Source organism: Neomonachus schauinslandi, chromosome 1, assembly GCF_002201575.2.
Source record: "Neomonachus schauinslandi chromosome 1, ASM220157v2, whole genome shotgun sequence".
NCBI classification, from domain to species: Eukaryota; Metazoa; Chordata; class Mammalia; order Carnivora; family Phocidae; genus Neomonachus; species Neomonachus schauinslandi.
In genome coordinates, this window is record NC_058403.1 from 152,659,629 (window position 1) to 152,681,589 (window position 21,961).

The window sequence follows — 21,961 nt, forward strand, 5'->3', positions numbered from 1 at the left end:
GACCGCCTCTGCTGCATCCCAAAGATTTTGAACAGCTGTGTTTTCATTTTCATTGGTTTCCATGAATTTTTTAAATTCTTCTTTAATTTCCTGGTTGACCCATTCATTCTTTAGTAGGATGCTCTTCAGCCTCCACGTAATTCTTTCCAACTTTCCTCTTGTGATTGAGTTCTAGTTTCAAAGCATTGTGGTCCAAAAATATGCAGGGAATGATCCCAGTCTTTTGGTACCGGTTGAGACCTGATTTGTGACCTAGGATGTGATCTATTCTGGAGAATGTTCCATGGGCACTAGAGAAGAATGTGTATTCTGTTGCTTTGGGATGGAGTGTTCTGAATATATCTGTGAAGTCCCATCTGGTCCAGTGTGTCATTTAAAGCCTTTATTTCCTTGTTGATCTTTTGCTTAGATGATCTGTCCGTTTCCATGAAGGAGGTGTTAAAGTCCCCTACTATTATTGTATTGTTGTCGATGTGTTTCTTTGATTTTGTTATTAATTGGCTTATCTGACTGGCTGCTCCCATGCTGGGGGCATAGATATTTACAATTGTTAGATCTTCTTGTTGGATAGACCCTTTAAGTAGAATATAGTGCCCTTCCTCTTTTCTTATTATAGTCTTTGGTTTAAAATCTAATTTGTCTGATATAAGGATTGCCACCCCAGCTTTCTTTTGGTGTCCATTAGTATGGTAAATCGTCTTCCACCCCCTCACTTTCAATGTGGGGGTGTCTTTGGGTCTAAAATGAGTCTCTTGCAGACAGCATATCGATGGGTCTTGTTTTTTTTATCCAATCGGATACCCCGTGTCTTTTGATTGGGGCATTTAGCCCATTACATTCAGGGTAACTACTGAAAGATAGGAATTTAGTGCCATTGTATTGCCTGTAAGGTGACTGTTACTGTATATGGTCTGTGTTCCTTTCTGGTCTATGTTACTTTTAGGCTCTCTCTTTGCTTAGAGGACCCCTTTCAATATTTCTTGTAGGGCTGGTTTCATGTTTGCAAATTCCTTTAGTTTCTGTTTGTCCTAGAAGCTTTTTAACTCTCCTTCTATTTTCAATGACAGCCTAGCTGGATATAGTATTCTTGGCTGCATATTTTTCTCATTTAGTGCTCTGAATATATCCTGCCAGTCTTTTCTGGCCTGCCAGGTCTCTCTGCATAGGTCTGTTGCCAATCTAATATTTCTACCATTGTAGGTTACAGATCTCTTCTCCAGAGCTGCTTTCAGGATTTTCTCTTTGTCTCTGAGACTCGTAAGTTTTACTATTCGATGTCGGGGTGTTGACCTATTTGTACTGATTTTGAGGGGGGGTTCTCTGTGCCTCCCAGATTTTGATGCCTGTTTCCTTCCCCAAATTAGGGAAGTTCTCCACTATAATTTGCTCCAATATACCTTCTGCCCCTCTCTTTCTTCTTCTGGGATCCCAGTTATTCTAATACTGTTTCGTCTTATGGTATCACTTACCTCTCGAATTCTGCCCTCGTGATCCAGTAGTTATCTCTCTTTTCTCAGCTTCTTTATTCTCCATCATTTGTTCTTCTATATCACTAATGCTCTCTTCTGCCCCATTTATCCTAGCAGTTAGAGCCTCCATTTTTTATTGCACCTCAATAGCCTTTTTGATTTCAACTTGGTTAGATTTTAGTTCTTTTATTTCTCCAGAAAGGGTATCCCTAGTATCTTCCATGTTTTTTTCCATACTATCCCTAGTATCTTCCATGCTTTTTTCAAGTCCAGCTAGTATCTTTATAATCATCATTCTGAACTCTAGTTCCAACATCTTACTAATGTCCATATTGATAAGGTCCCTGGCAGTCGGTACTGCCTCTTGTCCTTTTTTCTTGAGGTCAGTTTTTCAGTCTTGTCATTTTGTCCAGAGGAGAATAGATGAATGAGAGAACAAAATGCTAAGAGGGTAACAACGACCCCAGAAAAATATACACTAAACAAATCAGAAGAGACCCAAAACCGGGGGGGACGGGGGGAGGGGGGAGAACGGAAAAAAAAAAAGAATATGATCAGGCTGGTGAATAGATCTGTGCCACCACACACTAGATATTGGGTGTATTTTGGTCTTTTAGAAGAAACCGCCTCCCAAAATTTTAAGGGAAGAAAAACTTATATATGTACAAAAATAAGGGTAAATACGATGAAGGGATGGAATATGACTGTAAAGATGGAAATGATAAAAGATTTTATAAAAAGAATTGATAAGAAGTTGGTTGAATAAAGAAAGAAGAAAAATTTTTTAAAAACAAAAGAAATAAAAAAGGGGAGAGAATGTGATTAGGCAGAAGACTAGAACAAAGCCATACACTAGAGATTTAAGGTATATTTTGGTCTGTTAGAAGAAACTGTATCCCAAAATTTTAGAGAGATAACTTACATATATACAAAAAATAAGGTAAACTACAATGAAGGGATGGACTATGACTCTAAAAATAAAATTTTTTAAAAATTAAAAAAAAAGGAATTGATAAGATGTTGGTTAAAAAAGGGAAAAAGAAAAAATTTTTTAAAAAATAAAGAAAAATTTAAAAATTAACTTTGAAAGACTAAAGAATCATGGTAAAAAAGCCATGAATTCTGTGTGCAGTATTCCCCTAGCACTGGTGTTCTGCTGTTCTCATTGATCAGTAAACTTGGTCTTGGCTGGCTGTTCTTGCTGATCTTCGGGGGGGGGGGGGGGAGGCCTGTTGCCATGGTTCCCAAATGTCTTTGCTGGAGGTGGAATTGCCCCATCCTTGCCTGGTCTGGCCTAAGTAATCTGCTCGGGTTTGCTCCTGGGAGCTTTTGTTCTCTGCAAGCTTTCCGTACAGCTCTGAAGGACGAGAGTGAAAATGGCGGCCTCCCAATCTCCGCCCTGGAGGAGCCAAGAAGCCGGGGCCCCACTCCTCAGTGAGCCCCCAGAGAAAAGCAGTCAATCACTCCCGTCTCCCCGGTCTCCGGATGCACTCCGTGCTCACCCAGCCTGTGACCAAGCGTTTCTATCTCTGGCACCCAACCCCGTGTAGAGTCTCCAAACCCAGCAGATGCCTGCAGTGCGCTCCCGCGCTGCTCCTCCTGGGGTAGGAAGGGGAGTCTCCTCGGATCTGCTGCTTGTTGGGTCCCTGCTGGAGGAGCAGTGGCCCAACTGTGCCATGGATCATGGTTTATGGCAACCCCGAGCTGAGAGCCCGCTCCTCAGCTCTGTCTCTGCAGCTGGCTTACCCGCTCCAATACCTGGGAGCTCTGCCGCACTCAGGCACCCCCGGTCTTTGTGACCCCAAGGGTCCTGAGACCACACTGTCCCACTAGCCTGGAGCGCCACTGGAGCGACGTCCCTCAGCAGAGCCGACTTCTAAAAGTTCCAATTTTGTGCTCCGTGGCTCTATCACTTGCCAGAAGCGGCCGACGGAGGCCCCCTCCTCCGCCATCTATCCTCCCGAATATCGCCTCAGATTCACTTCTCCGCACGTCCTACCTTCCAGAAAGTGGTCACTTTTCTGTTCAGAGAGCTGCTGCTATTCTTTTCTTCGATCTCCTATTGAGTAGCTGAATTTCTGGGACCAGACAAAATTTAGGTCTCCTACTCCTCCGCCATCTTGCTCCTCCTCCTCTTCCCTCTTTTAAACCAGAATGCCCCACACCTACTTTTTTTTCTTTCCATGACATTCACTTTTAGAAAAGACAAAGTGTCTCACAGAATGTTCCAGTTCTGGATTTAATTTCTTGTTTTATAACACTGTATTTGCTATAAACTGAGATTTGGTTCTAAGACTTGATTAGATTCAAGTTAAACCTTTTCTGGCAAGAATTCATGAGTGATGCTGAATTCTTTGTATTGTAAAACATCAAAAGGGTGGTCACCTGATGAAAACTGATAACCACCAGATCTTTACAATGTAAAGACTGTTTTATCCTTTACGACAAGCAAGCAGTCACTAATGTAAAACTTCCATTTAAAAATCGTGGTTGCGGGGCGCCTGGGTGGCTCAGTCGTTACGCAGCTGCCTTTGGCTCAGGTAATGGTCCCAGGGTCCTGGGATCGAGCCCCGCATAGGGCTCCCTCCTCAGTGGGAAGCCTGCTTCTCCTTCTCCCATTCCCCCTGCTTGTGTTCCCTCTCTCGCTGTTTCTCTGTCAAATAAATAAATATTTTTAAAAAAAAACATGGTTGCTTACTGACCGGCATGGTTCTTGGTGCTGGCGTTGGAGGGGCTGGCACATGTCCCCCAGCTGGAGAAGACTGATATGCAGGTGTAGGAATTGAAGGAGCACTAGGTTCCCTGGCAATGCTTTGCTGCAAGTCCCTTTTTAAAGACAAAAATGTTAGGAATTAACATAACTTCAAAAAACAACACATATAAAATAACAAGTCTTTTTTCATAGTTTATTTTTTTATTTAAATTCAATTAATTAACATATAGTATATTATTAGCATCAGGGGTAGAGTGCAGTGATTCATCAGTCTCGTATAATACCCAGTGCTCATTACGTCATGTGCCCTCTGTAGTGTCCATCACCCAAGTTACCCCACCCCCCCCACCAGTAACCCTCAGTTTGTTTCCTATGATTACGAGTCCCTCATGGTTTGCCTCCCTCTCTGATTTCATCTTGTTTTATTTTTCCCTCCCTTCCCCTATGATCCTCTGTTTTGTTTAAATTTCACATGAGTAGATATGATAATTGTCTTTCTCTGATTGACTTATTTCACTTAGCATAATACCCTGTAGTTCCATCCACGTCATTGCAAATGCCAAGATTTCATTTTTTGATGGCTGCATAATATTCCATTGTATATATATACCACATCTTCTTTATCCATTCATCCATCAATAGACATCTGGGCTCTTTCCATAGTTTGGCTATTGTGGGCACTGCTGCTATAAACATTGGGGTGCTGGTGCCCCCTTGAGATCACTACATTTGTATCTAGGATAAATACCTAGTAGTATAATTGCTGGGTCATAGGATAGCTCTATTTTCAACGTTTTGAGGAACCTCCATACTGTTTTCCGGAGTGGCTGTACCAGGTTGCATTTCCAGGCTGTACCAGTTTGCATTCCCACCAACAGTGTAAGAGGGTTCCCCCTTTCTCTGCATCCTCACCAACATCTGTCATTTCCTGACTTGTTAATTTTAGCCATTCTGACTGGTGTGAGGTGAATACCAGGTCTTTTTAAAATTTTTCTTCTCTTCATATATGAAACAGAAAATAAACTCAGAACAATGATGGTATTTTAAAATATACATTTTTGTTCTTAACTAGAACTAACTTAAATCTTTTTTTCTACTATTTAATGAAATGAAGTTAGCTCTTTTTCTATTTCTGAAGACTAGGAAAAGATCAGAGATCACAGTTATAGCTAGAGTAAGGAACATGTCAAACTGGGCAGGCAGTCCTATAAGACTCTCTATTAAGAAGTCATCCCCTAGATGGGAAACTCGTAACCACAACTGCTCACAGTCAGCTAGCTGTTTCATACCAGTGTTTACAGAAAACAAAACAATAGGTGAGAAAGCTAACCTGTTCAAACCATTATGCAAATTTCTTGATGAAAATTTTCTGAAGATATTCAAAGAAATGCAGCACTGAGATATTTTGTTAAAAGATACCTCGAAATCTATAAGATAAATGCATGACAGATTGTTGAAAGGACTATTAAAATATAAGTATTAAAATTTAGGAAAATAATTTAAGGTCCTCTCCAACAGTAAATTGGAATCCATCCCAAAATCTCAACTCACCAAAACCCTAACGTAAAATGCACTCTATGAAACACATGGTATTGATCAACTTCTACCTGCACCGAGTAATATACACAGAGAAGTAAATATGGCAAGCCCCAGCATGTTTGCAACAGCACCTGTTGTCCTGACGTAACAATTAACTGCAACTCCCAGAGTCACCCCAACCACACTTTCATTCTCAAAAAAGGGTCCCAGTTGGAAAATAAATTAGTCACTCTCTATATAAAGAAATCTAATACACATTCATCAAGAAACCAAAAATACAGGGCACATGGGTGGCTCAGTCGGTTAAATGTCTGCCTTCAGCTCAGGTTATGATCCCAGGGTCATGGGATCGAGCCCCGCATCAGGCTCTCCACTCAGTGGCGAGTCTGTTTCTTCCCCCACCCCCACCCCGCCTCCCTCTCCCTCTGTGATCTCTCTCTCTCTCTCTCTAGTAAATAAAATCTTTAAAAAAAAAAAAATACTTCTTAGTGTTTGTAAGTTTGTAATAACTGCTTACAACATAAATTAGAAGTTTTTAATCAACATTAAAATCCAAAAAGGTCAGATATTTTGAAATATTTATGTGTATATTTCATATATACTAAGTATATTTAATTATAGTTAATATTTAATACTTCATTTATTATAATGGTTTATATAATTACAATTAATTAGATATTTGAGTATATTACAAATGCAATAGCTAACATATGTAATTATATTATAAAGCCTTAACATAATACTTTTTTTTATCTTTGATAAACTCCAGAGATGGTTGCAATGAATAACACACTTACAGGACAACTAAGAATTTCCTAGCCACTTACTAGTAATTATATAAATCAAAGCTATTAAATCATGAGACTAATAACATAAAAAAGCAAAAACATAAGAAATAAAATCCCACCAGTATTTCAATGCCAACAACCATCATTACTGACTTTAGTTTTAAATCATTAGTGAAAAGAAGGTAAACTTCAGAGTAAAATATTCTTTTTGCACACTTAATATAAAGAAGACATACTAGTCATGAGGAAAATGAAAATTAAAACCACAATGAAATAACACTACATATCCACCAGAACAGCTAATGGCAAAAATACAGAGCAACCAACTCTCATACACTGCTAGTAGAAATATAAATTAGTACGACCACTTTGGAAAACCAACAGTTTCAACTAAAGCTCAATATACATATACCCTCTCACCAAGCAATTTCACTATTAGATATATATCCAACAGCACTGCATATATCTGCTCACCAAAAGCAGGATCTAGAACTAGCCCATATGGCTATTAAACACCTGAAATCTGACTAGTGTGATCTGAGATGTGCTGTAAGTGGAAATTACACACCAAATTTCTAAGACTACGCTGAAAAAAAGTAAAATATGTCATACATAACTTTTATGATTATATGTTTAAATTATAATACTTTGGATCTACCAGCCTAAACAAAATATATTTTTGTTTTTGGTTTTTTTTTTTTTCTTCAGATTTTATTTATTTATTTGACAGAGAGAGAAAATGAGAGAGAGTGCACACAGCAGGGGGAGCGGCAGGCAGAGGAAGAGGGAGAAGCAGGCTCCCCGCCGATCAGGGAACCCGATGTGGGGCTCGATCCCAGGACCCCAGGATCATGACCTAAGCCCAAGGCAGATGTTTAACCAACTGAGCTACAGAGGTGCCCCAACAAAATATATTTTTGAAAATTTAACTTTTAAAATGTGGCTACTAGATATTTTAAATTGCATATGTGGCTGCATAGTACTTTCACCATATAGACGAAGCTTTATTTCACCAGCCCTGGATATTTGGTTTGTTTCTATTCTTTTACTGCTACTAGCAAAACTGCAGAATTATGTTTTAGAATATTCATGCTCACACTAGTCATAATATAGTGGCCAAAACTACACACTACTCAAATACGCAACAGAAGAATACATACATAACATATTCACACAATGAAATATACCCAATTATGAAAATTAAAGATTTACAATTACACACAACTGTATGGATGAGCCTCACAAATACAGTGCTGACTGTAAACCAGTTACAAAAGAGTACATGTGATTCCACGGATATACAGTGCAAAACAGGAGAACCTAGTCCACACTCTCACAGTAAGGATAATGGTTGCCCTGGGGAAAGCGGTTAATGACTGAGTAGATGCATGGATGATCCTTCTGTGGTGCTGAGAATGTTCTGTGAACTGACCCAACTGTTCAATGCATGACTGTATTCAGTTTGTGAAAATTCAGTAAGATGTACACTTATGTATATTTTCTTAAAGATTTTATTTGAGAGAGAGAGGGAGTGAGAGAGAGCATAAGCATGGGGAGCGGCAGAGGGACAGAGAGAAGTAGATGACCCACTGAGCAGGGAGCTGACCTGGGGCTCGAACCCAAGACCCTGGAATCACAACCTGAGCGGAAGGCAGACGCTCAACCCACTGAGCCACCCAGGCGCCCCTTATGTATACTTTTGTTTTGTTTTTATTTTATGGTCAGTAAACATGTTTTAAGGAATTTAGGCCCTTGGTATTAAGAGTGATTTTGACAAAGTAAACCCTCAGATTTTTAAAAGCTAATGTATGTCTATCTGGCCTACCTTTCCATCCTTCATGTACCTTTTAATCACCAAACTAAAACCACTTGACAAGTTGATGAATTCATGTCTCAAAACTGATTTTGTTTATAGTATAAATATAGAAATACACATGCAAATAGTAATAAACCTAATTTTCAAGCTAGAGATTTGAAATATGAAATATCTGAAAACAAGAATATCCCCAAATTTCTTCCTAAGCCATGAACCTGTATTATACTACACAATTCTAAAAATAGTTATGTTAACCTATTTTACACTAAAGATTTAAGTGGAAAAACAGTACATACAACTAGAAAGTAAATTATCACGGGCAACAAAATGATTTCAACTAGGGGTTGGCAAAATTTTTTGTGTAAAGAGCCTGAGAGCAAATATTTTAGGCTTTGCAGGATATAGGGTCTCTGTCACAAACACTCAAGACTGCTGTTTTTAGTGCAAAGCCAGCCATAGATAATACATACAACATGAAGAACATGGCTATGTTCCGGTAAAACTTGACTTTACAAAATTAAGCAGCAGGCTCAACTTAACCTGGGCACTTAGTTCACCAACCTTCAATTTAAACTTAGAAACCTTTTTTGGGGGGTGCCCGGGTGGCTCAGTTGGTTGGGCGGCTGCCTTCAGCTCAGGTCATGATTCCAGGGTCCTGGGATCGAGTCCCGCATTGGGCTCTCTGCTTGGCAGGGAGACTGTTTCTCCCTCTCCCTCTGCCTACCACTCCCCCTGCTTGTGCTCTCTCGCTTGCTCTCTCTCTCTGTGTCAAATAAATAAAATTTAAAAGAAAAAAGAAAGAAAAGAAACCTTTTTTGGCTCTCACTTGGTCCTGAGCTACAGAATTTAAGGGTCCTGCACAGTCATCTCAATGGCAGCTGCTTGCTTAAAGAAAAGGGAGGAGGTGGAAAAGGTCCTGCTCCAAGCCCCTCCCCGCTTGCCTCTGAGCCAGATCCATCTTTATCTGTTTTACAAACCAGGCTTCTCTGTAAGACTAAGCTTGAGCACAGGGTTCTGCAGCTCAAAAAAAAAAAAAAAACGTGGGCAGTAGGGAATGAATCTGAAAAGCCAGCTGTACAGTCTGAAAAATAAAAATCAGACTATTGGGATGTGGCTATAAAAACATATGAAGTCTCATTAATTAATTTCACATAACTTTCTGAAAAGGTAATGTGTTCACTTGCTTCAAAAACTAAAAAGTGAGTGAAAGATCCCTATCTGCAAGTTCCCTCTCCACCACTCACACCCAGATACACACTATTCTTATGAACCTGTCCAGAATCTCCTGACACATAAACCAATTCAAATCTACATTTTATTTTCTCCCTTTTTACACAAAAAGCATACTTTACACTGTTCTGTACCTTTTTTCCTTACCATAACTATCTTCAAAATCTCTCCATATCAATAAATAGAAAACATCCTTTAATAGCTGCTCTTTAAAAAAAAAAAAGCTGTACAGATGTAGCTTTATTTATTTCACCAGCCCTGGATATTTGATTTGTTTCTTTTACTGCTACAAGCAACTCAGAAATGAATTAGTTCATAAATATGTCATTTCTAGCATATGCTAACACATACTCTGAATAAAATCTCAAAACCACACTAGCTGGATTAAAAGATGTGTGGATTTGTAATCCAGACCTTTGAAGCAAAACTGCCCCACACAAGGATTGCACCAACATGCATTCATAGCCACAGAATGAGACCTGTTCCCCTACATGTGCCAACAAAGCATCTTTTCAAACTTCCAGATTTTTGCCAACCTGAGAAATGTTATTTCAGAGTAGTTTTAATTTGTATTTCCTTTTTATTGAATGAGGACAGGTTTCTAGTTTATTTATTTTTTTTTTTTAGGTAAGCTCTAGGCCAAGTGGGGCTTGAACTCACAACCCCAAGATCAAAAGTTGTGTGCTCTACCTACTGAGCCAGCCAGGTGTCTCCCAGACAGGTATTTTTTTCATAAATGCTTAAGAACCACTTACATTTCTTCATCTGCAAAATTTCTGTTCACAGCCTTTGTCAACTTTTCCATTGAGTTTTTCTCTTCCTCAGTAATATCTAGGAGTTCCTCATAAACGAGTAAATTTGCCTTTCACCTTTGTGAGTAGGCTTCAAATATTTTCCCCCAGTTCATTACATAAAGACTCAGCTTATGTTATGATGAACTTTTCCTTTTATAAATACGGCTTCTAGATTTTAAGTCAGAGTAAGAAAGACTTTTCCCATTTCAGCTTTATAAAGGAATTCTCTCATATTCTATTTTAAACATTACATTTTATCCTACACATTTCAAGTTTGATCCACCTGGAATTTATTCTGGTATAAAAACTTTTGTTTTCTAAATGACGAGGCAGTTGTCTCTAACATCTTCTGATTGGCTTAGGATCTTTTTTACACTAAATTCATAATGTATTAGAGTCTATTTCTATTTTCTATTTGGTCTTTGGTCTGTCTAATCATGCACCAGTATCACTGTGTTTTGATTAAACACAATATTACATATGTTAATATCTGACAGAATTAGTTTCCCTTACTTTTCTTTTTATTCTGTTTTCCTGGCTAATAATTTGACAGTTTTTCTAGCTGAGCTTTAGAATCAACCTGTCTAGTTTTAAAATTAAAATCTATTTATTTATTTGAAATCAAATTATGTTGAATGTGTAAGAAATGACATCTTTACGAAGTTGAGTCATCCTACCCAAAAACATGACACATATTTCAAATTCGAGTCCTCCTCTGTGCCCTTGAACAGCGTTTCAAAATTTTCTACATACAGGTCTCAGAGACAGCAAATTTATTCCTATGTATTTTACGGTTTTAGTTGCTATTGCAAGTGACGTCTTTTCCTCCATTATATCTCCCATATTTATTTATATGAAAGCTACCAATTTCTATAAATTATCTTTAAATCCATTGTCTTCAGTAATAATTCTACTATTTGCAGAGTTTTGGGGTTGATTCTCTTGGATTTTCAAGTTGTACAATCATAAAGTCTTATAAATAGTGAAAATGTTAACTTCTTTTCAATTTTTATATTTCTAATTTTATTCTTTTGTCTAATTGTGCTGGCTGGTACTGCCAATATGGTATTAGATAATAGTGTTGATAGTGGGCATTTTGTCCTTGCTTTTAGAAAGAATGTTTACATTGTTTCTCCATTAACCATGATGTTAAAGTTTTGTGCAGATATAAACAGATCGATACACACACACACAGTGTTATAGAAGTATCCACCTACTCCTATTTTACTGAATACCAAAAGACTTATTTTTTTTATTTAAATTCAATTAGCTAACAACATATTAGTTTTTGATATAATGTTCAATAATTCATTAGTGTGTAACACCCAGTGCTCATCACATCATATTACATCACATGCCCTCCTAAATGTCCATCACCCAGTTACCCCATCCCCCCACTCACCTCCCTATCCGCAGTTTGTTTCCCAGAGTCAAGAGTCTCTCATGGTTTGTCTCCCTCTCTGATTTCTTCCCAGTCAGTTTTCCCTCCCTTCCCCTATGACCCTCTGCATTATTTCTTATATTCCACATATTACTGAAACCATACGATAATTGTCTTTATCTGACTGACTTATTTCACTTAGCATAATATACCTCCAGTTTCATCCATGTCGATGTAAACAGTAGCTTTTCTGATGGCTGAGTAATATTCCATTGTGTATATGAACCACAATGGAAGACTTACTTTCTCAATTGCTTTTTCCTCACCTATGAAAAGAATCTTCTTCCCCTTACTGGAATAACCACCCCGTCCCCCTTGTTCACGGTTCTTTTTCTAACATACTAGTATCAATGGTTAAGTATTTTATTCAGGACTTTTGCATCCATATTCATAAACGAAACTGGTCTGAAGACTGGTTTGTCTTAATCTTTGTCAGATGTTCTTATCAGTAAAACTAATTTGGAGAGTTTTTTTTTTTAACCTCTAAAACCATTTTAAAAGTACTTTATTTGCTTTTTAAAGGTTTAGTAGAAAAACTGTAAAAACAACATTGCTCTTTCTTGGGAGGTGGAAGGAGGCAGCTCTTTGATAATTTCTCCAAAAACTTCTATGAAAAACAGTTTAAATGTGAACAGGGGAGTGAAAAATGGTCGGGTTGGCTGAAGGGTTCCAGAAAGACTCATGAATATTAATAGTCTCTGAGTTCTTTATATTCATTACTAATGAATATATGCTCCTGTATATACCTGAAGGACAGTTTGGATATAAAATCCTTGGCTCATATTTGCTTTCCTTGAGTTCCGGAAGCAATCACTCTACTCTCTTCTAGCATGCAGTGCTATGAGCTAAACTTTTTCACCTTTTTATAAATGGACTGGATCTTTTTGCCCAATTGCCTAAAGGATTCTGCCATTATCCTTTTTTTTTTTTTTAAGATTTTTTTTTATTTATTTATTTGAGAGAATGAGAGACAGAGAGCACAAGAGGGAAGAGGGTCAGAGGGAGCAGCAGACCCCCCACTGAGCAGGGAGCCCGATGTGGGACTCGATCCCGTGACGCCAGGATCATGACTCGAGCTGAAGGCAGTCGCTTAACCAACTGAGCCACCCAGGCGCCCTCTGCCATTATCTTTTAAAGCTAATAATTTATATGCCTTGGTGTTGACAGTTCTTGTTCATTTTTCCTGACCATAAGATATACCTTTTCAATAAGCTTTCACTTATTTTAGGAAAATATTCTTGAGTAATATTGTTAAATATTTGTTCTGTTCATGGTTTTGGTTTCTCTTCTTTCAGGGGAATTCAATTTTGCATATTTGGATCTTCTTTGCCCATCTTCTCTCTAATCCTTTTTAATTCTTTTTTTACTTTGGTTTCATTTTCTTTGATTTCCTCTTTTCTACTCTGTGCTCCTGTGTCTTCTTCACTGTCTATTCTCCTTTTTACTCCTTCCCATTTCATATGGTTTCTGTGATGGTTTTGTTCTCTCTTCTACTTGTTTCCTGGAATCCTAAAACCTCACATTTTATCATGTCCTGTCTTCTCACCATCTTCCTTGAGTTCTGGCATTTCTGTGTATGGTGTTCCTCAGGGTTATTGCTTCCTAACCCTTTTCTTTTTTTTTTTTCTTAATTCATAATGAAATGTTCATTCAGAATTTTCATCTGTTCTGTGACAATATTATTCTGGTGAATATTCTCCATCTCATAGGTTTTATTAAATTTTGTTCTTTTTTTCACCATTTTTAATAAACACTGAATCTTTGTACCAATGCTATGTCAACTCTACCAGTCACTCAGCATAGAATGAGTCCTATGCTACTGGTCCAGCATTCTCAGCAGGCTCCTTCAGAAGGGCAGTAGCTGATGTTTTCTAAGCTATTCACCGTGTCTTCCCCATATTCTGTACCTCTAGTTTTATATGGAAGGAACCTATTTGTCATTTCAAGGTAAACTACTTATGTTTATTAGCATTTCTGAGATATGCCACCCTGAACTGTTGTGTTAGCATTTCAGTAACATCACTGTGCTTCCGACACCTGGAGTTTCTGCTCCTTTTCATCTTTTATTCTCAGATCATGCAGCTTGCTTGTTGCTTTGTAAATGTCCAAGAGGAAAGGAAAGAAAGTGCTATCTCATACTGCCAAGTTCACCCCAAAGTCTCCACATACAACTTTTCAAAAGAAAAATACAATTTGATACACAAAATAAACTTACTTTAAGAGTTCATCTCTTTCTGTCTTCCGTGCAAACACTATATCACTGCATTTGTTCTGGAACCTGACCAAGATTTCAGTCAGCTCATTGTAAAACTGTAAGCAAAGAAGAAACAAGTAATAAACCAGAATGAAATTTTTTTTTTTAAAGATTTTATTTATTTATTTGACAGAGACACAGCGAGAGAGGGAACACAAGCAGGGGGAGTGGGAGAGGGAGAAGCAGGCTTCCCGCCGAGCAGGGAGCCCGATGCGGGGCTCAATCCCAGGACCCTGGGATCAGGACCTGAGCCGAAGGCAGATGCTTAACGACTGAGCCACCCAGGCGCCCCCAGAATGAAATTTTTAATCTAAAGAGGAACACAATCTAAAGCTCATTTGTCAATCATCGTTAAAGCTAAAGAACTAAAATTCTCTGCCCGAGACAGTCATACCACTGAGGTTCAACAACTTAATTATACTAAATTATGACCTAACTAGAGAAAATAAAAATAACAAAATCATTTTTATAGAACACTTGCCATCAAAAATTAAATGGAACAAGTCATAAGTTTCATGATCACGAGTATGTTCCCAATTCCTAGAGAAAAGTCAGTTACTTAATAAACGTATGAAACCTATTTAAATGGAAGGATTAGATTTGCACATTCACTTCAGAAATATAGGCATCACTTCAGAAACCCTTAGAAGTGTCTCCAAAGGCTCTCTGAGTTTTCTCAGCTTATCTATTTCAACAGAGCATTTTAAATCAAATTAAAATGGTGTCTTACTCTTCTATTTCCAAGGCTTTGTAGTATTTCTACCCCCTCCTTCAGAGGGTTTTACATTATATCCACTGTATTTGTATCAAGATAACTTTATTCAATGATCATTATGGAGTTAAAACACCACAAGGTAACATGTACCTGAAAAACTTAAAAATCACTTGCTCCCTCAAAAGGAAAGTCATTGGTAAAAACAAATATAATCATTTCCCTAAGCTATGTAAAGGAAAAGCAAAAAAATAATATATTTAGTAAGCACCCTGAGACTCAGGCAGATCACAAATCTATCATTATCCATCAGCACTATCAGCACAGAATATAAAAGCCATACCCTCTCCTCCCTTTCCCACCACAGATCAGCTTCAACTAATCCTGTTCCCTCATAATTCACTCAAATTAGTCAACTTTCAGGGCACCTGGATGGTTCAGTCAGTTAAGCATACAACTCTTGATTTCAGCTTCGGTCATGATCTCAGGGTCGTGAGACTGAGCCCCCACCATGTTGGGCTCCATGCTCAGCACAGAGTCTGCTTGTCCCTCTCCCTTCCCTTCAACCCTTCCCCACTGCTCCACTTTGAGCAAGCTCTCTTTCCCTCTCTCTCAAATAAATAAATAAAATCTTAAAAAATTTTTTTTTAGTCAACTTACTTTCTTTTCTTTCTCCCCAAAAAGTGTCACTAGCTTTTGACATCTCTGTGCTAATTTCTTTTACCTGAAATTCCTACACCCTCTTTCTGCCTGGTGAAATATACAATTCATTCTTCATTCCCATGAAGTATCGCCACCTTTAAGCTTTCTCTCGCTTACAAGAAGCCTCTCAGTAAAAAGTCACTAAAGCTAGGAAGTTCAAGAATAATTTGGTACAACTGGAAACACAATTAACTTCTCAAACTATAGTTTCACATCTGTACTGGTGAACTATTATTTCTTTTGTACATCATACCTTTGTGCCCTCCTTCAAATTAGCTACAAGTTCAACAAAGTTGTCATAGGCAGTAGCTAAATTCTTCAAAACTTCTTCTCTTAAATTAGCTTCATTATTAGATTGCTTCATTTTTGAAAACTCCTGGTGTGAGACCTTGTTAAAAGAAAGATTTATGTATTTACACTTATTTATCAAATTAATATAGCTTGTAACATTTTTATTGCTACTTTGCCAACTACATATGAAAATCATATATGATTACATGCCAGAATTTCTAGAAATTTACCTAATAGAATATTTCTTTTGTGATAACACAGTACTTTACATCTTAAAGTAAAAATACCACAAATTCAGTGGGTTATCAAAACATAACCAATAATGATTACAGATTTCTATTAATATGTAGCAACTTGCAAAAAACACAATCCTACTAAACAGATACAGATTTAGTCCAGGTTTATCCTTTCTGTGATTTTCTTTAAACATAAATCTTACCAAAGCATATAAACTTTACCTGAATATTTCTAAGAAGTTCTTCCTGTTTCTTTAGAGAATCTTGGACTTTAGTCGTAAGACCTCCATAGATTCGATCCAGTTCAGTAACAGAAAGAGCTTCTTCATTTATGACACCATCTTGAGCCAAAGCAGTCAAAAATTTGCTTGTCATGTCAAAATTCACTGATTTCAGGTCATTCTCAAGCCCTTCTCTTTCCTTCTTTACTTCATCAAGATTTGACAATAAGGATTTTAAGACATTTACAACCTGAACAATTAAAACAAAACAAAACCCCTTCGTTTAATGCAAAAAAAAAACCCAGAAGCCAATTTCTAGAAGGGAATTATATACAAAGGTTCACTCAGAGTTGGCTCATTTCTCAGACAGCCAAGCATCAATTGTACATCAGGTTTACTTAGAGATACTGTGCCTTTAGTGGACTCAGCTTATAAGAGGAGGCAGCAATAATGGTAACAGTAGTGAGCACAATGATTTACTGAACATTTACTATGTGCCAGGGACTGTCCTAAACACTTCACAAATATAATTTAATGTAATCCTTCCAAAATCCCATTGGGTATATATTTATTACTTCTATTCCACAGTTGCAGAAACTGAGTCTCAGAAAAATTAAGTAACCTAAAAAATTAAGTAACATAAAATATGAGACCTAAGTCTGCCTAACTCCAAAATCAATCTCTTAACTACTCTATACTAACCCTGTCCCTGTCATGGCTCCAAGGTAGAGGAAGGTATGTTTTTGCCAAAGAGATACCCTATTTTGCTGACACAGAGAGATTGAGAGATAGAGAGATATAGACAGACATATAGATAGAACAGAGACAAAGATATATATATATGGAGAGAGCATCTTAGATAAAGAAAGAGAGCCAGAGATACAGATAAAAAGCTATAAACCATGTGTTTATTTTATATACTGGGAGAGAGAGAGAGAAGAGAGGGATCTTGTACATCTGTTCATATCATTAAGAGTTTTCCATCGGGGGGTGCCTGGGTGGCTCAGGCAGTTAAGCGTCTGCCTTCAGCTCAGGTCATGATCCCAGGGTCCTGGGATTGAGCCCCGCATCTGGCTCCCTGCATCTGCTTCTCCCTCTCCCTTTGCCCTTCCCCCTGCTTGTGCTCTAATAAATAAATAAAATCTTTAAAGAAAGGGATGCCTGGGTGGCTCAGCCAGTTAAACGTCCGCTTTCAGCTCAGGTCATGATCCCAGGGTCCTGGGACCGAGTCCCACATTGGGTTCCCTGCTCAGCAGGGAGCCTGTTTCTCCCTCTACTTGCCACTCCCCTGCTTGTGCATGCTCTCTCTCTCTCCCTCTCTCTGACAAATAAATAAATACAATCCTTAAAAAAAAAAAAAGAGTTTTGCATTGGATTCAGCCCAGGCATTCTCTAACACCCACATGATTCACAAACAACCCTACAGAGTAACAGTATCACAGAGCCCAAGTGCCCTCTGATGCCACTTACAAGCTGCCCCTTTCACTCACATCTCTTTGCACTCTTGCTAGGGCCACCCAGGAGAGCACCAGCCCCAATCCCCCTACTGTGCTTGCCCCCATGATGCTCAGAGAAAGTAAGCTGGGGGAAAGACAAAGGAAGAAGGGGACACCCATAAACCCCATCTACATCCCTGTCTTTCATCTTACCATGGCATTTCCAAATCCAATGGATCTCCCCACCTACTGCCTGTTTCTAAGCATTTCTGTCCTACTTTTCATGCCACAGCCCTAGCTAACTCCTTGACAAGTGTCCAGAATTACCTTCCTTTGGGAAGACTAAAGACCCAAGGAAAAGTCTAAAATTTCTTCTATATTTGGCCTCCGTTTACCACCCATATCTGTTAAGTGTACTATCTTAAATTCAGCGTCTTTCAACATCCACAGTAGTGGAAAGAAATGTGACTCCTAGAGGTCAGAGAAGCCTCAAGCCCCAAACACTTCCAATGGAAGGAAGAAGAGAAAAAAAATCACACCTGGAGGGAGACGGCAAGTCTGTTTCAGTGATTTAGTGGAATCTGATTTCAACAATGTGCCTAAAAATCTTGTTTCCAAATGACTTCCAGGACATATTGTTAAATGAAAATAAAAGGCGCATAGGTACAGCATATTGCATTCCGAGTAAGAGAGAAGGGAAATCAGAAATAGACATAGACACATAATGTATTATGTATGTATGTGGGCATATGTATTTTTTTATAAAAACAAAAGCACGAAGGACAAACCAGAAATGAATAAATAAGGTTGCTTATAGAAAGTGGATAGGAACAATGTGGAAAGAACAGAGATGAGATTTCTCTGCATGCACCTTTTGAATCATGAATATTTTTTACATATTCAAAACACAAAATTAAATCAAAACTTGAATAAATAAATACAAGTACCTAGTTATCCATCAAAGTAAAACATAATTACGTACAAAAAAATATTTCATCCCTAACTATATTCCCTTAATGGACATATTAAGACTTAGTTACTGTGTAACCAAGGATACTTTACTACCTGGAAAACTCAATTTCATTATCTGCAAAACAAGAGTAATAGTACCTACCCCAGAACTGTTGTGAAGCCTGAAATAATTCATACCAAGTGCTCAATATAACTTCTAACACAGGGTAAGCACTCAATCAGTAATAGTCATTATTATTAATTGGTAGTTAGGTTTTATGGTTTAACTCTATACTTTGGGTACGCTATACACTGAAGAGGCTTAGGTATCTAAGCATTAAGACAAAAAGAGAGGAACAATGAGGAGCAGATTGCTAAACTGTAATTATTTGTTTGTTCTGAATGATAACTATTTCTGTAATTATGTCACACATTTTGTAGGGTGGGTGCAACATGATATAATTTTAAAAGGTTGTGATAATATTATCTTTTGTCATATTTAAACTGATAATGGAACCTCAACCATGACTGTGACTCTATGTGAAGGTTGTTTAGCTATAAGAAAAATGCCACCTTTTATCTTTCTCTCAGTTATGTCCCAAAAAAGGCTAGAAAGAAAAACATAAAATAGTCAAATAAAGAAAACTGGGGGAGAAACAGGAATATGCAGAACTGGTTTAAAAAAAAAAAAAAACTAGTCTACTAAACAAAGCTGAAAGTCAGGGACACTATAACACTATTATCTAGAAACAGATTGGATGCTTCTTCCAGAGTATAGCAACTAAGATCCTCTCAACAAATGATGGGTCAAAATTGTGGTGACAGCACCCCAAATTAGTTAATAAGTAATATGAGAAGACAGACATGGTTCACAAGAATAAAACCTCCTCTTCAGTGAAGAACTAACCACACACAGGGCAGCAGAGTAACGAAGGAAGAGAACCCCAACAAAATTTGTAGAACCATAAGTTCTAATACCAGCTCCACCATGTAGAAAAGCTAACTTCCTAACTTTTATGATAGTCAGTTTTCTAATCAGTGATTAAAAAAAAAAAGGACCAAATACGTATTTAATAAGTCCTATTCTATTCCAAAATGCTATGATTCTAAGTCTCTGGGAAAATGATGCCATTTGAAACAACCAATTTATAAATGAACTTTTAGACCACCACACAAAGAGTCCTTGTATGTCAAGCATCTTTTTTTTTTTCCCCCAAAAACTGTCATATATACTAGTTTAACCATATTTTAGATTGCATGATACTGGCCTTATTTTAACAGAGTGACTACAGCAGAAAATAAATTAAACTGCTTCCTCAAATGAATGACCAAAATAGTAAGAAAAGTAAGCCAATGCCTACAGTTTCTTATCCACTCAAGTTTGAGGCTTAATGTGTTATCAAGTTAAAGTATAGAAATAATTAGAATCCCTCTGCACCCCCATGTTCACTGCAGCATTATTTACAACAGCCAAGATATGGAAACCTAAATGTCCATCAATGGATAAATGAATAAAGAAGATGTGGTATACACACACACGCGCGCACACACACAGAGGAATATTCAGCTATAAAAAAAGAATGAAGTTTTGCCATTTGTGACATGAATGCACCTTGAGGGCATTATGATAAATGAATAAGTCAGAGAAAAACAAATACTGTATGATCTCATATATATGTGGAATCTAAAAGAAAACCAAGCGCACAGATACAGAGAACAGACTGATGGCCGCCTGAGGTAGGGGATGTAGGTGGGCAAAACAGATGAAGGTAGTCCAAAGGTACGAACTTCGATTAATTAAATACATTAAGTCATGAGGATATAATGTACAGCATGGTAACTATACTTAATAATACTATACTGTGGGGCACCTGGGCAGCTTAGGTTAAGTGTCTACCTCCAGCTCAGGTCATGATCCCAGGGTCCTGGGATCAAGCCCCATGTCAGGCTCCCTGCCCAACAGGGAGTCTGCTTCTCCCTCTCCCTCTGCCCCTCCCCCTGCCCCCACTTGTGCTCCCTCTCTCTCTCTCAAATAAATGAAATCCTCTAAAAAATAATAATAATACATTGCATATTTGAAAGTCGCTAAGAGTAAAAATCTTTTTTTTTTTTTAATTATTTATTTATTTGACAGAAAGAGACACAGCCAGAGAGGGAACCAAGCAGGGGGAGTGGGAGAGGGAGAAGCAGGCTTCCCGCGGAGCAGGGAGCCCGATGCGGGGCTCGATGCCAGGACTCTGGGATCATGACCTGAGCCAAAGGCAGATGCTTAACGACTGAGCCACCCAGGCGCCCCACTAAGAGTAAAATCTTAAAAGTTCTCATCACAAGAAAACAAATTCTGTAACTACATGTGATAACTGATATTAATTAGATTTATTGTGATCATTTCACAATATATACAAATACTGAATCATTATGTTGCACACTTGAAACTAATAAAATGTTGTATGTCAATTATACCTCAATTAAAAAATTTTAAAATAGGGGCGCCTGGGTGGCTCAGTCGTTAAGAATCTGCCTTCGGCTCAGGTCATGATCCCAGGGTCCTGGGATCGAGCCCCGCATCGGGCTCCCTGCTCTGCGGGGAGCCTGCTTCTCCCTCTCCCCCTCCCCCTGCTTGTGTTCCCTCTCTCGCTGCTCTCTGTCAAATAAATAAATAAAATCTTAAAAAAAAAAATTTTTTTTAAATAATAATTAGAATCCTGTGGTGTTTATTTCTATGTTTTAGAAACAGCTCCAAGGGGCGCCTGGGTGGTTCAGTCGTTAAGCGTCTGCCTTCAGCTCAGGTCATGATCCCAGGGTTCTGGGATCGAGCCCCACATCGGGCTCCCTGCTCAGTGGGAAGCCTGCTACTCCCTCTCCCACTTCCCCTGCTTGTGTTCCTTCTCTTGCCGTGTCTCTCTCTGTCAAATAAATTAATAAAATCTTAAAAATAAATAATAAAATAAATAAAAACAGCTCCAACTAGCTTTCAACTGCAATTAACTGCATCCCTTTATTAAGTTAGGCTGCCAGTAGTTATCATTCCATCAACACTTTTTGAATCCTTACATGCTGGGTACTGCTCTAGCTCCAAAATACAACTATTAACAGAAGCAGAGTCCTTCATGTGGGGGATAGGGGAAGGGGGGGGAGAATTAAACACACACAAAAAACAGAGCAATACAGTAGCCAATGACAAAAAAAGGGAAAGGGTGACATCTGGGGCTTTAATGAAAAAAGAAGCAGTAGCCTTGGAAGAAAGACCCCAACAGAAGGAAAGCAAATGTTAAAGTCCTAAGGCAGGAACAAGCTTCCCATGTTCAAAGGGAAAAGGAAAAAAAAAAGGGGGGGGGGGTTAGTGTGGCAGAAACACAGTAAAAAAA

General features: G+C 38.2%; 1 protein-coding gene across 2 annotated transcripts in view; it reads right to left on the reverse strand.

The window, feature by feature from the left end:
• Positions 1-21,961, reverse strand: part of LOC110569667 (programmed cell death 6 interacting protein) — a 97,015-nt gene that overhangs the window by 8,971 nt on the left and 66,083 nt on the right. For both annotated transcript variants that reach the window (XM_021677569.2, XM_044920756.1), the window contains exons 13-16: positions 16,208-16,456; positions 15,712-15,846; positions 14,006-14,100; positions 4,172-4,295 (exon numbers count right to left, since the gene is read on the reverse strand). In XM_021677569.2, coding sequence (XP_021533244.1) covers positions 4,172-4,295; positions 14,006-14,100; positions 15,712-15,846; positions 16,208-16,456 — 603 coding nt within the window. The remainder of the gene's footprint in view (positions 1-4,171; positions 4,296-14,005; positions 14,101-15,711; positions 15,847-16,207; positions 16,457-21,961) is intronic.